Source organism: Vulpes lagopus, chromosome 21 (assembly GCF_018345385.1).
Source record: "Vulpes lagopus strain Blue_001 chromosome 21, ASM1834538v1, whole genome shotgun sequence".
NCBI classification, from domain to species: Eukaryota; Metazoa; Chordata; class Mammalia; order Carnivora; family Canidae; genus Vulpes; species Vulpes lagopus.
In genome coordinates, this window is record NC_054844.1 from 35,539,671 (window position 1) to 35,556,115 (window position 16,445).

Genomic DNA, 16,445 nt, shown 5'->3' on the forward strand with positions numbered 1-16,445 from the left:
ATTCATGAAAGACACAGAAAGAGAGAGAGGCTGAGACATAGGCAGAGGGAGAAGCAGGCTCCATGCAGGGAGCCCAATGTGGGACTCGATCCTGGGACTCCAGGATCACCCCCTGAGCCAAAAGCAGATGCCCAACCACTGAGCCATCCAAGCATCCCTCTCCTGTGACAATTAGATCCATAGCGAGTCTCAGCTTCCTAGTGCATATTCAGATGATCTGAAACCTTTTAGTTAAGAACTCCTGTGCCCAGTTGTAGATATGATAAGTAGCATGCAGAGGTCAAATCTGATTTATTGATATGGAGATAAAATAATAATAGTAATAACTCACGTAATAGTAATATGTGTCAGGCACTTGAGTAAGTGATTTATATAAATCACAACATAATCCTAACAACATTCCTATGACATGGTGATATTACTACCCTCATTTGGCAGATAAAACACCCACGCAGGGAAGGGCCACATCGCTGGCTCTAGGTCACCCCAATGGGCAGTGGTTAAACCAGGATTCAAACCTTAGTTGTCTGTCTCTTGAGCCCTTTCCCTTATTTGTGATGCATATCATAAACACATGGGCCGGGTTGTTAGCTTAATTTCTTTTTCCTTTTATGTTCCTGGGCTAACATAAAACCAGGAAGGTTTGTAACTCTTACCTGAATTTTCAAACGAATCTTTGAATTTATTTCTAATGTTAGGTTTCGTGTGATTCTTATCAGGAAAAAAAGCAAAGATGAGGATTTATAAACCTATATAGTATTGGAGGTGGAGCAATCTCAGCGATGCCCTTGTCCTATCATGTAGTTGTATAGACTTAGGTTATAATTTTAGATGTTGCCTGGTTGAGGTTGATTTAGATTTCTCTTCTGATCTCTATTCGAGTTGCCTGGTGTGTGGCACTGAGTCATCCACACCAGTGTGTAAGATTGATATCTTAGTGTTCTTCTCCGGAGGATAGGGGAAACTTCAGTTTCTATTTCTCCCCCTCCAGAATACTCTTATCATCAAGGACACAGCCTGTGATAGAACATAACTGTCAGACACACTCACATTATTTGACAAAAATACTGCCTATGTGATGCTTAGGACTCCCAGCACTGTGCTGTGATTATGGCTGGTACAAGGACATTGTTCTGCTTGAACATTCCTCCCTTCCTTCCTTCCTTCCTTCCTTCCTTCCTTCCTTCCTTCCTTCCTCCCTTTCTTCCTTCTCTCCTTCCATAATTAGCAACAGTGCCCTTTTTGTATATGCCCTGTCTGGTCTAGGCTGATTAAAGTTGGTGGTAATTTTTATGTCACCAACTGTCATAGGTTTTGTTTTCAAAACAGCTCTCGCAGGGATGTTGAATACTTTTTTTTCTTCCTTAACTTCTTTTTTAACTTATTACCAAATTCTTTTTTTTATTATTATTATTATTACCAAATTCTTACAGAGGTTAACAGCAAAGTTTTTCAGTGCCAACCTCACCTGAAAATTAATCACTGCCTAAACAAAAGTTTCCTTCACCATATTAATCCTTCTGGGCAGTTTTGTATAATTTAGTAATTCATTAGTTAATTGGAAGCTTTTTTTTTCAGATTTTATTTTTCAAGATAAATGCTTTTTGGGCTCTAGGCATTTTCTTTGACATTTTTATTCCTTTTCTCCTCCTCCTCCTCTGCGCCCTCTTCCTCCTCCTCCTTGTAATTCTTTTAATAAAATATTTTATTTATTTAGAGCATGAACAGGGGGAGGGGCAGAGGAATAGGGTGAGAGAATATCAAACAAATTCCATGCTGAGCACAGCACCTTATGTGGGGCTCAGTCCCACGAGCCTGAGACCCCAAGACCATGACCTGAGCCAAAACCAAGAATTGGATGCATAACTGAGCCACCTAGGCATCCCTCCTTTCCTTTTTTTTTTTAAAAACAAACAAACAAACAAAAACCTAATTTGATTCTTGCCTAGTACAAGTGGGTCTTGTTGCCTTTGGCTCTATGCCTGCCTTCAAACACTGGGAGTTACCCTGCATTCTCAACTTAATTCCATTGCTGTCTGCAGTACCTAACACTCAAAACCACTTTAACTTTCTCATCATGCTTCTGAAGGCACTTCTTCAGTTGCAATTGACCACCTATACACCAAATCCTGTTTCCTTCTTTATTCTGTTTAGCCTTTGTGCCATTTGATACTGTTAACTGTTCTCTGCTTGGTATTTTCTTATTGGATTTCTGCAAGGAACATTATTTCCTGTATTTCTGTTTTTTAAAAAATTGATTTATTAGAGAGAGAGTGTGAGTAAGGGACAGAGCACTGTAGGGGGGTAAAGAGAGGGGTAGAGGGAGAACATGCTCCCCACTAAGCAGGGAGCCCAATGCGGGACTTGATCCTGGGCTCTGGGATGATAACTTGAGCCGAAGGCAGACACTTAACCGACTGGGCCACCTAAGTGCCCTTTTAGGTCTTTTTTTAAAAAAATTCATTCTTTAACTTCCAGTTTCCTAAAAGTATTGAGTGAACTGCATCAGATGGCCACTTCTATCATTAAAAAATCTGAGTGTGTGTCTCTAGCCCTCTTTATTCCCTTCTTCTTTTGTTTTATGTTCTTTTTTGTTGACTTTACTCACTCTCAAGATTTCACTGAGGAACCCTGGGCTGATGCAGGCAAGTTTCCTTCTTCAGTTCCATGATATAATTCATAATATTTCCATGTCTTCTAGGACCTTTCCATTCTGATATTTCACTGGAACTCTAGATTCAGCCTCAGAGTTTTTCCTCCATAGCATCCTTCCACCCCAGCAGTCAATCTGATTCTTCCTCTTTTGTGTTGCTGCCATTACTATTGACCAGTTTCTTGAATGTGAAACACTGAAACTGTTCCTGATCTCTTCCTTCCTTATACTCAACAGGCTATCAGTTACCAAATTTTATAGATTTTATTCTATAAATGTCTTTGTGCCCCTTTTCCCCTTTATTCATCAGGCCAGTTTAAACCTAGGGTGCTTTCCATTGTGCTATTTCAGCAGCAATTAAAAGTTCGTTCTTTAAAATGTAGATAAATTTGTGTAAATTTATCTTCTTCTTTTTAAAAGATTTATATATTTGAGAGAGAGAGAGAGAAAGAGAGAGAGCATGCGTGGGGGGGGGGAGGGGCAGAGGGAGAGAATCTTCAAGTAGACTCCCAGGTGAGCACAGAGCCCTTCACAGGACTGGATCCCACAACTCATGAGATGATGATCAAGAGTTGAACACTCAACCAACTGAGTCACCCAGGCACCCTGGTGTACGTTTATTTTCTAAAGCATAATTCGCAGAGTGCCTCTTCTCTGGTAGGAAACCTAATTATTCACTGTATTCAAAATTCAGTATAATACTTAGCCAGATATTTGAAGTCTTCCACAGTCTGATCCCTCCTTCCTGCTTTTTGTTCCTGTACTCTGCTCCCCGTATCTTACACTTCAATTACATTATTGTTTTTTGTTAGTTCTTGATCTATACTGGGTTTTCCACATGTACACTGCTCTCATGTTGTCCTTCGTTGTTGGCTTCATATATCATAAACCTGTCCGTATTTTCATCTTTTAAAAATACCTTTATCGATTTTCTTAAAATGATGTACTCTTTCCTCATTTGAACCCTATAGAATTTCCTGGTTTTTCTATGGCATTTTTCTTAATGAGTTCTGTATTATTTACATTTGTTGGTCAGGCTGTCCATCTATCTACCCACCCATCCCTATCTACCTGGCTCTAGCCTAGAAGCTTCAAAAATGTAGGCACATGATTTTCTCTCTGATCATTTTCCTCAAGCACATGCATGTATGCATAGAAGGAAATCAATAAAATTTTTGAATGAATGGGTGGATGAATGTGTTTTGCTCATTTTTTTAGTGCTTGTTTTCCTTTTTATATTGTTTCTTATATTGAAAAAAAAAATAGGGAGGGATCCCTGGTAGCTTAGCGGTTTAGTGCCTGCCTTCAGCCCAGGGTGTGATCCTGGAGTCCCGGGGTTGAGTCCCACATTGGGCTCCCTGCATGGAGCCTGCTTCTCCCTCTGCCTGTGTCTCTGCCTCTCTCTCTCTCTCTCTCATGAATGAATGAATAAATAAATAAATCTTTAAAAAAAAAGAAAAAAATATGGCTTGGTGGAAAGAAAAAAAGATTTGGAATCTGGTTGAGCTAGATTTAGATCCTAGATAGCTGACTTGGCAGATATGTGACTTTGGACAAACTGTAACTCTCTGAGCTCCTACTTTCTCATCTACAAAATGAAGACACAATAATAACTAGTTTTTACTCTGACATGTGAATGAGATTTTATGTGAAAGACTTTGGCAAAGATGGGGAATCCATAGAAGTTTTATTGTTTTCTTTTTTACAGATTTTATTTATTCAGGAGAGACACACAGAGAGAGGCAGAGACACAGGCAGAGAGATAAGCAGGCCCCATGGAAGGAGCCCAATGTGGGACTTGATCCCGGGACTCCAGGATCATGCCCTGGGCCAAAGGCAGATGCTCAACTGCTGAGCCACCCAGGCGTCCCAAGTTTTATTTTTTCATTGGTCCTTTTTCACATTCATTTTCCTTTCTTTTCTGTATTCTCATGTATTAAATAAATTTCCTGTACAACTCAGTTGTTAAATCACATTTTGTTTGAATGTTATGTGCTTTTTGCTTCTGTGTATCTCATTTCCCCAGCTAAATATCAAAATCTTTGTGAGAAGGAGCAGTTCTTTTTTTTTTAATAAATTAATTTTTTATTGGTGTTCAATTTACCAACATACAGAATAACACCCAGTGCTCATCCCGTGAGTGTCACACTCAGTGCCCGTCACCCACTCACCCCCACCCCCCGCCCTCCTCCCCTTCCACCACCCCTAGTTCATTTCCCAGAGTTAGGAGTCTTTATGTTCTGTCTCCCTTTCTGATATTTCCCACACATTTCTTCTCCCTTCCCTTATATTCCAGAAGGAGCAGTTCTTATGTTCACAACAGCAGTTAAGGTTAGGCTCTGCATGGAGAATCACATAACAAATACTCATTGAATGAATGAGTTCCACCTTTGTGTTTTGTTGTCATTCTTTCCATTCACTGGCTTCTATATTGACTGTGTCTCCACCTCTACCTCTGTTTGGCCGCTTTCCTTTTGTTGTTACCAGATTCCCTCAGATGCCCACTCTCATGTTCACCATGACCTTTCTTCCTAAACTCTACTGTAGATAGTTCTAAATCTTTCTTTCTCCAGATTTCCAACCCTAGAGCACCTCTTGTCAGCAGGATCAGAAAAAAGTGCAATAGAGTTTGTTGGATTTAACCCGTAAAACCAAATATATCTCATAAGCTTTGGTCTCTTTCAACACTTGTCTAGTCTCTCCTTTTCTTGGGGGTTAGAGGGTAGTGTGTATCCAGTGGATTGTCTTGATAAGAAGGGACATAAATTTAGAGATAGGAGCAGTAACTTAATTGTCTTTAAGGGTTGTTTAGGAATTCCAGTTATTTCTAATTCTTTGTTTGAACTTAGGGACATAATAAAAAATTAGGCATTCCTGATGCCTTCCTGGTAGGGATGGAAAATAGTGCTACTGGATGTGAAATTAACATGGAGACAAATCTAGTCCTTATTTGTGGTCTTGGTTTAATTTTTGTTTTCCAGCACAAATCTATTTAATGGAGGTGGGCGGCAGCATGTTCCACTATGATTAATTAGTCCAAGGGCCTGTCAACACTAAGCAGAGAGGAAGCCACCATCATTCTTTCGGGAGTAGCCTCCATTGGTGGCTGCAATGTGAGGGGACACTATGGATCCCTGGATGCTGTGGATAGACTCGACTGCTTCTTAGGGTTGATCCAGTGTCTGACGTTAGCTTGAGAAGTGATGGAAGGTGGTGGAGGAGAGGGTAAAAGTTCTCCAGGGAATTGGGTCTTGATGATTCCATGGATATCCTGGGTGGTCTCCTGGTGTAAAATTATCTCACTTTTGTTCTGGAATGTCCCTGTGTGGTGGTTGTACAAGGCTGCTAAGTGGAAATCCAGGTCATCCTTTGGTATCTCAGAAACAAAAAAATAAATATCCTGCCTCATGGAGGTGATTGTGGGAGTTGAGCTGAGCTGACTCCAGGGTTCCTGTTGCTGAACAAGGTGAATTGGGTGCTTATATGGCAGTTTCTTGGAAGCCCAGAGTTTCCCCAGGTAGGAATCATCGTTTTCCAACCTAGGGTGCTGGAAAGGGTCTCGGGTGAAAGGCATGGTAAAAGGCAGAGTGAGAAGCTGGTGTGAGGGATGGGAAGCCTGTGCAGCTGCACACCTGGTCTTGGCTTAATTATACTTGATGACATAAATGTGTGATTTTGTAAGGCAAAGGCGTTACAACAGAGCGACAAATGTGGTGAATTTATGTTAGCATAACATTCTCTTATTATTGTATCTTACTTGGTCTAGAAATCACCTTTGCATTGAGGTTTTCTTGGTCAGACCATGCTAGTTTGTTAACCTTACCTTTGCCTCATTTCTTTGGAGTTTTCTCATTGTAACTTCAAACAATCTAGGTAGTTTGCAGGAGTATGGAAGTTGGTACACATGAAAGTGTCTGGACGGTTGTATTTTGTCTTGTTGTGGAATGTTCAGTTATTCTCATCGCTGATGTTTTTAAGTCCTGGGAGGAGCAATAAGAAGCACCTCTCCCCTTTGCACAAGTTTTAAATAAATACGTACATTCATACATACATACATAAAACAGAAATGAAGTTTATGAAGACCAAAATATTACCTCTGTTCTGAAAGACTTTGTCCCAGAGAAGGTGGCTTATATCTTGCAGGCAAGAGAACTCCTGCATACTAAAATCCACAATTAAGTGGGCTTCTTCAGACTCAGTCAATACTGTTCTGACATACCTCCCCTGGAGGAGCAGAACAGAAATTGGGGATGCTCTCCAGGAGACCCTTGATCTCTAGAGAAAAGGTGCTAAGCTGCACACACCAATTTTCTTCTTCCAAAATCATCAATCAAGTAAGTCACTTCTCCCCTGGAAGTAGAGACAAGTTAGGAATGACGTAACTGATGGAGCATTCCCTACCTAAAAGGAAACAACCTGAACTAGGGAATAGACATTTCCCCCCACCAGTATTAATCCTCTTATGATAATCTGGTGATTAGGAAAAATGGCATGATCAGTTATAATGGATTTATCCCAATGTATTTAATACAAGGAACATTTGGGATTTTAGTTAATACTTGGTACTTAACAGCTATCTAAAAATATTTTTTGTTCATGTATTTGTTGTGCAACCTAGGATGGGACCTCATTACACATTGGCAATTTTACAAATAGGACACTGGTCCCCAACGTGCCCCTGCAGTAGGTATCACTGTTTTATCTTATGTGTTAATGATAAACCATAGTAGCATCTAGCCTGTTACAATATCAGTATTCTTCCCCACTAACACATCATAAGTTATTACTTCCCCCAGGCACTAGCAAATAACTATTTCTAAAAGTGTACAAGAGACTAATTCAAATGAGATTACATTTGAAATGATTTTCCTATTAAACTTTCTGAAGTTGCTGGTTTGCATACTTGATTAAATAAAAACTCATAATTTTTCTGTCATAATTTCAAGTTCATATACTATAAAAACAGCCGATTTAATTTTCCATAGTCATGTAACTGCATTAAGGACACACAGTTCTTTGAATTAAAAGTATTGAGAAATATACTAATATGCTAACCACAGATTTTTTCATGCTTTCATCACAGAAAAGGAAATGTCAGTAATATTCACCAGTGATTGAGTCATAGAGAGATACAGTTGTGATGTTTAGGATGGGAAAACAATTTACACTATATAAATATTAAATATTAAATTATAGGAATCTGGGGCACCTGGGTGGCTCAGTTGGTTAAGCGTCTGACTCTTGATTTCAGCTCAAGTCATGATCTCAGAGTCGTGAGATTGAACCTCTTATCAGGTTCTGTGCCGGGTGTGAAGCCTGCTTTAGATTGTCTCTCTCCTTCTACTCCTCCCCCTACCCCCCATCTCAAATAAATAAATAAATGCTGTTGAAGTTTAGGATAATGGCTCTTATGTTATTCTTTAATGAAACATTTATAATACAGCCTAGAAGACCATAACACTAAGTGTCTTTTATTTGTTTATTTATTTGTATTTATTTTTAAGGATTTTATTTATTTGAGAGAGAGAGAGAGAGTGCATGTGCATCAGTGGGGGAAGGGGCAAAGGGAGAGGTAGAAGCAGGCTCCCCCCTGAACAGGGAGCCCAACACCAGGCTGGATCCCAGGATCTCAGGATCATGACCTGAGCCAAAGGCAGATGCTTAACTGACTGAGCCACCCAGGTGCCCTATAAATGTCTTTTAAATAAGAACTAAATGAAATAGTGGATTTGGTAAGAGTAAGATTTCAAGAAAAAATGGTACTGTGGATTCTAATGGGTTGCATATTTTTATCTCTTTTCTGTAAATGCAGTTTGTTGGCTATCCAGAGTGTGGTGTGGTTCCTTATTTGTTTTGTTTGTTTATTCTTTCTATATCTGAGATATGTTATACATTTCAGTAAATTAAAATTCAGAAACAATATTGCTTGCATGCTTACAGATGAAAGAACTCTAACATCTAAATTTCTGTTATTCATTTAGTTTGCATAGACACCAATCTTCTAAAATAACTCCTGTATCTATTGTTTTATCAGTGACACAGGTGTCAAAACTCTGACTAAAATGATAGAAAATATGGTGAAAAATATGACACATTATGTGAATTATAGTAGAGATCAAATAAAATATCATTAGTGACATTTACTACACAAAGGTTGCCCTTTGAAATTATTCAATTATTTCAAGGCTTTCATGCTATGAAAGGTAATTTTCACAAAGGCTCTTTTGCTCTGTCATCATAATGTCAAACATTTTAAGGTAAACTAAGTATTTATATTATAAATATTTAACTTTTGTTTCTATTTTGTGGTCTCTGATCTTTCCTCATACAATCATATATCATGCTGGATTTTGTTATTTCCATGACTCAAATTCTAAACTGGCTCCTATTGGCCTTTAGAATAATTATAGAGCCTAGAGTTACTTACTGCTATTTAAACAAATTATCCCAAAATTCAGAGGCTTAAAACAAGAATAAGTATTTGTGATCTCACATGGTTTTTCTGGATGAGGTATTTGGAAGCAGCTTAGGTAGTTCTGCATTGGGATCTCTGATGAGGTTAATGTCAATATATCAGGTAGGACTATGGTCATGTGAAGACTTGACTGGAAGGTTCTCCTCTATCAAGATGGCTCTCTCAAATGGGATGGTACTAGTTGTTCACTGGAGCCCTCAATTCCTCACCATGTAGATGTTTCCATAGGGAAACTTCATTGTCCCATGACCATGACAGCTGATTTCCCCCAGAGTGAGCAATTCAAGAGAGAGACCAAGGTGGAAATTGCAATGCCTTTCACAACCTGGCCTTGAAAATCATTCATTGTCACTTCAACCATATTTTATTGGTCACATAGACCAGTTGTAATTCAGTGTGGGAGGACACTAAACATGGGATGACTAGCAAGAGATGAGATTCAGTGGGGGCCATCTTGGAGGTTGGCTACATACTTTATAAATGCTTGTTTTGGTTAAAGGTTGAGTTAGAGGGCCATGTTTATCGGCATAACTCAGTGTCACTGTTTCTTGGCACATCTGTAATTTCTACCTCCTTTAAAATCTCAAACACTTGCTTCTTGTGGTCCTCAGGGGGGGAATATCATATAGACTGATGAAGTAATCTGTTACATTCTGTTGTAGAACCCTCTTTTGATGTCCACTGCCACTGTTGGTGGGGGAGGGTACTATTTAAGGCTCGTGTCTCATCACTGCTACAGTTTCAGAATTTCACCTACTTAGTGTTGAGATCCATGCCAATGGTAAGGTTTTCCAGTGCCTCTGAATTTTTAAATTCTTAATCTGCTAAAATAATAATTATATGAAATCATTCCTATTTCAGCTTTGTACTTATTTTCACCTAAAGGTGGAAGAAAATCTTTTTTGTACCTTTGAATTTTATATTTTATTCTAAATATCCAAAGGGTATGTTCCTATGTCTTGTAGGGCTCAAGACCTGGATCCATGGGCTCAGCTTCATTATAATATATATCGTCGTGTGCTTTAGATACAAAATTGTTTTGCCTATTTTATTTTATACCCAGCCAAAATACCTCAAGAAAATAAATTATTGAAAATATTGGAAACTTTTTCTTTCAATTCATCTGTCCTGTGTGAATCCCAACTTTAGGCTCAGACCAGCTACTTGCCACATATACATAACACTGCACATGTTAAATACATGTATCCCCAGTACTTTTAGTAGCTATGTAAATAATAGATGTTGAAAAGTTAATGAAGTTAGAAAATTGTCAACTTACAGACTCATTAAATGTATGTTTATAAAGATATATCTAAGACTTGGTTTCATATATGTTAGATTTATTCAATACAAGCACATCAAGAAACCTTTGCTATTTCAGTGGAATAATTCAGTCAAAATTGGTAGTGTGACATTCTTACCAAAACTCAGTAGAAGCACTCAGGGCACTTTAGTCTTTAAACATCTCCTGGCACATTTACTGACATTTACTTTCATTTATGGATAATTTTTTTTCCCAAAAGTTTTACATAAGGAGCTATGTATTCAGCCCTCTTTGAGCACTCTATTCTGTACTTTTTCCCCCACTTCCAGTTGGATTGTTTCTTCTAAACTATATGAGTGTCTCATATATGAATTCAGGAACTGCAGTGTTTAAATTGTTCTGAGAAATATTTTCATAAGCTATGAAATTCAGGGATCCCAGGGTGGCTCAGCGGTTTAGCCCCTGCCTTCAGCCCCGGGCGTGATCTTGGAGTCCCAGGGTCGAGTCCCACATCAGGCTCCCTGCATGGAGCCTGCTTCTCCCTCTGCCTATGTTTCTGCTCTCTCTCTCTGTCTCTCATGAATGAATAAATAAAATATTTTTTAAAAAAGCTATGAAATTCAGGTTAACAGAAAATATAAATCACATCTGCATTTCAGATTCAGATTAACATAATTCTAATACCTTTTAGTGCCTTCCTTTTCATTACTCAAAGATTTGTCTGCTTATAAAATATTATTTTACTTTGTTTATAGTCTGTATTTTATTTTTGCCTTCAGTGTAATTAATATTTTTTGCTCTTACCATCTTTCTTCTGCATTCTGTCTTTACTTTTTTGTTCTTTTTCTTCTTACATTCAATATTTTCTTATAATTCAGACTTTCTTTTATAGTAGAAATGGAAGTAGCAAGCAATTGAAGACTTAAGTTTCCCACTTTATATTGCTTCTGTTACGTTCCACATGTTTTCTATATATTGTATTGATAATCATTTAATTCTAAATATTTCTCTCAATTATGCATGGATTATTTTGAAATATGTTTTCAAATTTCTGAGATGTGAGATATAAAAATCATTTAACTTTTTTTTTATTAATTGCTAATCGATTGCACTGTTTTAAGGAAATAGTGATATGTAAGATATCTAAACTTCGAACTTTGCTGAGATTTGTTTTGTAACGTAGTCCATGTTTGATTTTTAAAGTTTTTAATCTATGTTAGAAAACAATATGTACTCTTTAATTTTTGCATACAGGCTTAAATATAATAAGTCCATGAAATCAGGTTGGTTTTCTTTTTAAGATCTTTATTTTTAAGTAATCTCTATACCCAGTGTGGTGCTCAAACTTACAATCTTGAGCTCAAGAGTCACATGCTTCTCCAACTGAGCCAGCCAGGCACCCCATTAAATCAACTGTTAATTGTATTATTGAATTACTCTATTATTTATTAACTTTATTTTTGTCTACATGACTGGTCAGTAAGTAAGAGAGATCTTGAAATCTCATGCTATGATTATGGATTTCTTTATTTCTCTCTATAGTTTTATTAGACTGCCTTTTATACCTTAAATTTTTTTAAAGATCTTATTTATTTAATTTTATTTGTTTTTTTCTTTCTATCCTTTGACCTACTTTTGTCATAAAATTAAATTCCACGTGTTTCAAATCTTAAAAGATAATATTATTGTTATTTTAATTTTAAATAATTTTATGGAGGCATAATTGACATACTGCACATGTTTAGCTGTATAGTTTTATAAACTTTGACATACATATCCATTTGTGAAACTGTTGCCACAATCAAAGTAAAAGTTTTTTCATGAGTTTTGGTGATTCATTTCTCCCATCCCTCCACACCTTTAGGTGATTACTCTTCTGTTTAGTTTGCAGTTTCTAGAAATTTATATAAATGGAATCACATAGTCTGTACATATATAACTGCTATTAAATCTATAGTTATTAGTTCAGTTAATATTTTCAGATTCAGATATTCCAGTTGATTTTCAAAATAGTTTCCAGTTCTTTGGTAAAATTCATAATCTTTTTATCTATTTTCTGGAGTATATTGATTATAGTTACTTTGACTTCTGTGTCTTACAACTCCAATATGCACATCATTAGTGAGTCTGTTTATATTGTCTCTCGATTTTCAGTAATTTTTCTTGTCTTGTTTCCTTGTGCCCCTATTTTTTTTTAAACTTGAATATCAGAGATGATATGTGAAGAACTTTAGAAGTTCATGATGATCTTCTTAGGGAAAATATAATTTTCTCCTGGTAAGCAGATAGAAACTGGGCTTCTGGCTTTTCTCAGGTTGATCTGTTTCTAGTTTGTCCTTACTTCTATGGTATAGTTCCTCATGTGTCACAACTGACACCCTAGACTTTGCTCAGAGTTCTTCTACTTTGGTGTTTCCTGAGTATCATGAGACTGCTAAAATCTATGCTTAGTGTTTTGCTTTTTTCAGCTGTTCCTTACTGGTTTTTACCTCTCACCTACATGGTTTAGGTATCAGCAAATGCTCTGCGGGAAATTGTATTAGATGTTCGCGTTCACTTTTTGGGTTTCCGTTCTTTTGGTATTTTGATTCCTCATGTCCTGGTTGCATTGGGAGCCCTGAATTTCAGTTTCTGTCTCCCTGACCCCTGAGACTGCCTCAAACTCAAGGCCACATGCAGGTCCCTATGTCCTACACTGAAAATCACATCTTCCAAGGAGAAGAAACAGCTCATTTAAATTCATTTTTCTTCTTCCAGGGATCTTGACCCTTTAAATCTTGGCTGCCTTGTTTTTTCTTTGATGCCTTCAAACAGTCGCCTTCCTTATGATGGACATTTGCGCTAGGAACATAATTCTAAGTTGATAGTACTTTCTAGCACCGTTTTATGACATCTTTGTTACTTTTGGGAAGTATTCGAGCAGGATAAATGTTGTTCCTTTGAAGTAACCTAACTTTGCTGTCTGTTTTTAAGATCTTTTCTTTATCTTTTAACAAAAGTGAAGCATAGGAACACCTGGATGGCTCAGTGCTTGAGCATCTACCTTTGGCTCAGGTCGTGATCCAGGGTTCCTGGGATGGAGTCACACATCAGGCTCCCCACAGGGAGCCTGCTTCTCCCTCTGCCTATGCCTATGCCTCTTTCTCTGTGTCTGTCATGAATAAATAACTTTTAAAAATCTTTTTTAAAAAGTGAGGCCTACAGTTACTCCAGCTTACTTCCTGGAGAGAGAGTTTCCTGATTTCAATGTAGGAGTTAAAAACATCAGGCAGAGGCTGGGGTCTCTGTGAGTTGAGGATGCAGAGTTGGGTGTGGGGGGCTGCTGAGACAGAACTCTCAGGGCAGGTCCTGGATAGGAGAGCAGAGCACAGAGAAGTAATTTTAGAGACCAGCAGATGCCCCTTCGGTTCAAGTGAGGCATGATCAGCACATGCATGTAAGAGAACCACCACAGGGAGGGAAAGAACTACTCAAAAGGAGCTTGGGAAAAAGTCCTTGGGACCTTTTTGGCACAGGCCCAGGGATCCTTTGTGTGCCTGTCGTGTATGTATACATTTTTACATATATAAGCATATATATATAATATATAATATATATGTATATACACATATATAACATATATATATACTTGAATATACTGTATCTTATTATTTTGAACAAGCTTATGTTAGATCAGTTAAAAGTAAGAGAAAAAAAGCTTTTATTTTACCTTCGCTTATCTCATCTTTGATATTTGTCTTTTCTTATGTAGTTCTGAGTTTCTGAACTATATTATTTCCTTTTTTCTAAAGAACTTATTTTAACATTTTTTTAATTTAATGTTTCCTTTTTATTTTATTTTATTTTATTTTTTAAATTTTTATTTATTTATGATAGTCACAGAGAGAGAGAGAGAGAGGCAGAGACACAGGCGGAGGGAGAAGCAGGCCCCATGCACCGGGAGCCTGATGTGGGATTCGATCCGGAGTCTCTGGGCCAAAGGCAGGCGCCAAACCGCTGCGCCACCCAGGGATCCCAATGTTTCCTTTTTAGATGGATTAATAGAATGCTGAACTTAAATGAAAACTTACTTTAAAAGTATATGATTGTTTTCAAAGCTGATATCAATATAATGATGAAGACATAAAAATTTATTAATAGTAGTGATTATATTAATTTTTAAGAATAGGAAGCTGTATTTTTTTAAATTTTTTTTTTTTTAAATTTTTATTTATTTATGATAGGCACAGAGAGAGAGAGAGAGGCAGAGATACAGGCAGAGGGAGAAGCAGGCTCCATGCACCGGGAGCCTGACGTGGGATTCGATCCCGGGTCTCCAGGATCGCGCCCCGGGCCAAAGGCAGGCGCCAAACCGCTGCGCCACCCAGGGATCCCAGGAAGCTGTATTTTTTATCCTGTTGCCCATTTTGAAATACAGCATTGTGGTAAAAACTACAAGTTCTAACATTTCAGAACATATTTTGTAAATTTTTACTTTTGTGATGGGTTTTGATCTTAAAAGTACTGCTTAGGGTGATTTCACCTGTACAAATCTGGAAGATATAGAATAAATGGATTTTATTAAAATTATAGAATCATGATAATATTATATGTATATGTATGATATAAATCATATATGTATAATTTATATGCAGAAATTAAGTATGCTGCTAAATTTTATTTTGGGTTATAAGCTAACATGTAATGTTAATTTAGTATTTTTTTTTTTTATTCAGTGGCTATTTTTTCCTTAACAGGAAAACCAGTAGATAATAAATGAATAATTTCCTTTTGGGATCATACTTTTTTCTCTTGAGCAGTAACAAGCAATTTAAGTCAGTTAATCCTAAGAATAGTCTAATGGAAAAAGCCATATTATTACAGTAAAATATTTCAACTCCCTCAATAAACCCTCCCTCAGGGTTTATTACTGTTTTTTCTGTGGAGAATTATTTATATCAACATGTGTTTATTTAGTGGATATGTATTTTACTAAAAGTTTGTAATATATACACTTTTGAAATTGACATTACACTCTTGGTCTGAAAACAGCATCATTTATGCTGAGTATCTAACTGTAGTCTTATTTTTTGTTCTTTTTTATAATCTTTTTTATTTTATTTTATTTTATTTTTTAATAATAAATTTATTTTTTATTGGTGTTCAATTTGCCAACATACAGAATAACACCCAGTGCTCATCCCGTCAAATGCCCCCCCCCAGTGCCCACCACCCATTCACCTCACCCCCGTCCTCCTCCCCTTCCACCACCCCTAGTTCGTTTCCCAGAGTTAGGAGTCTTCCATGTTCTGTCTCCCTTTCTGATATTTCCTACCCATTTCTTCTCCCTTCCCCTCTATACCCTTTCACTATTATTTATATTCCCCAAATGAATGAGACCATATAATGTTTGTCCTCTCTGATTGACTTATTTCACTCAGCATAATACCCTCCAGTTCCATCCACATCGAAGCAAATGGTGGGTATTTGTCATTTCTAATGGCTGAGTAATATTCCATTGTATACATAAACCACATCTTCTTTATCCATTCATCTTTCAGTGGACACTGAGGCTCCTTCCACAGTTTGGCTATCGTGGACATTGCTGCTAGAATCGGGGTGCAGGTGTCCCGGTGTTTCATTGCATCTGTATCTTTGGGGTAAATCCCCAGCAGTGCAATTGCTGGGTCGTAGGGCAGATCTATTTTTAACTCTTTGAGGAACCTCCACACAGTTTTCCAGAGTGGCTGCACCAGTTCACATTCCCACCAACAGTGCAAGAGGGTTCCCTTTTCTCCGCATCCTCTCCAACATTTGTGGTTTTCCTGCCTTGTTAATTTTCCCCATTCTTACTGGTGTGAGGTGGTATCTCATTGTGGTTTTGATTTGTATGTCCCTGATGGTAAGTGATGCAGAGCATTTTCTCATGTGCATGTTGGCCATGTCTATGTATTCCTCTGTGAGATTTCTCTTCATGTCTTTTGCCCATTTCATGATTGGATTGTTTGTTTCTTTGGTGTTGAGTTTAATAAGTTCTTTATAGATCTTGGAAACTAGCTCTTTATCTGATATGT

At 37.4% G+C, this 16,445-nt stretch overlaps 2 protein-coding genes across 3 annotated transcripts in view; one reads left to right on the forward strand and one right to left on the reverse strand.

Moving 5' to 3' along the window:
- TMEM117 (transmembrane protein 117) overlaps nucleotides 1-16,445 on the forward strand; it is a 467,289-nt gene that overhangs the window by 63,816 nt on the left and 387,028 nt on the right. The gene's annotated exons all lie outside the window — the stretch shown is intronic.
- Nucleotides 5,778-6,227, reverse strand: LOC121480129 (protein C1orf194-like). Its single transcript, XM_041736435.1, has one exon. The coding sequence runs from the start codon at nucleotides 6,225-6,227 to the stop codon at nucleotides 5,778-5,780; it is 450 nt and encodes a 149-aa protein (XP_041592369.1).

What these genes read in the sequence shown, in the direction of transcription:
- LOC121480129 (XM_041736435.1), bottom strand. Translation starts at nt 6,227, where the DNA reads ATGCCTTTCACCCGAGACCCTTTCCAGCACCCTAGGTTGGAAAACGAT.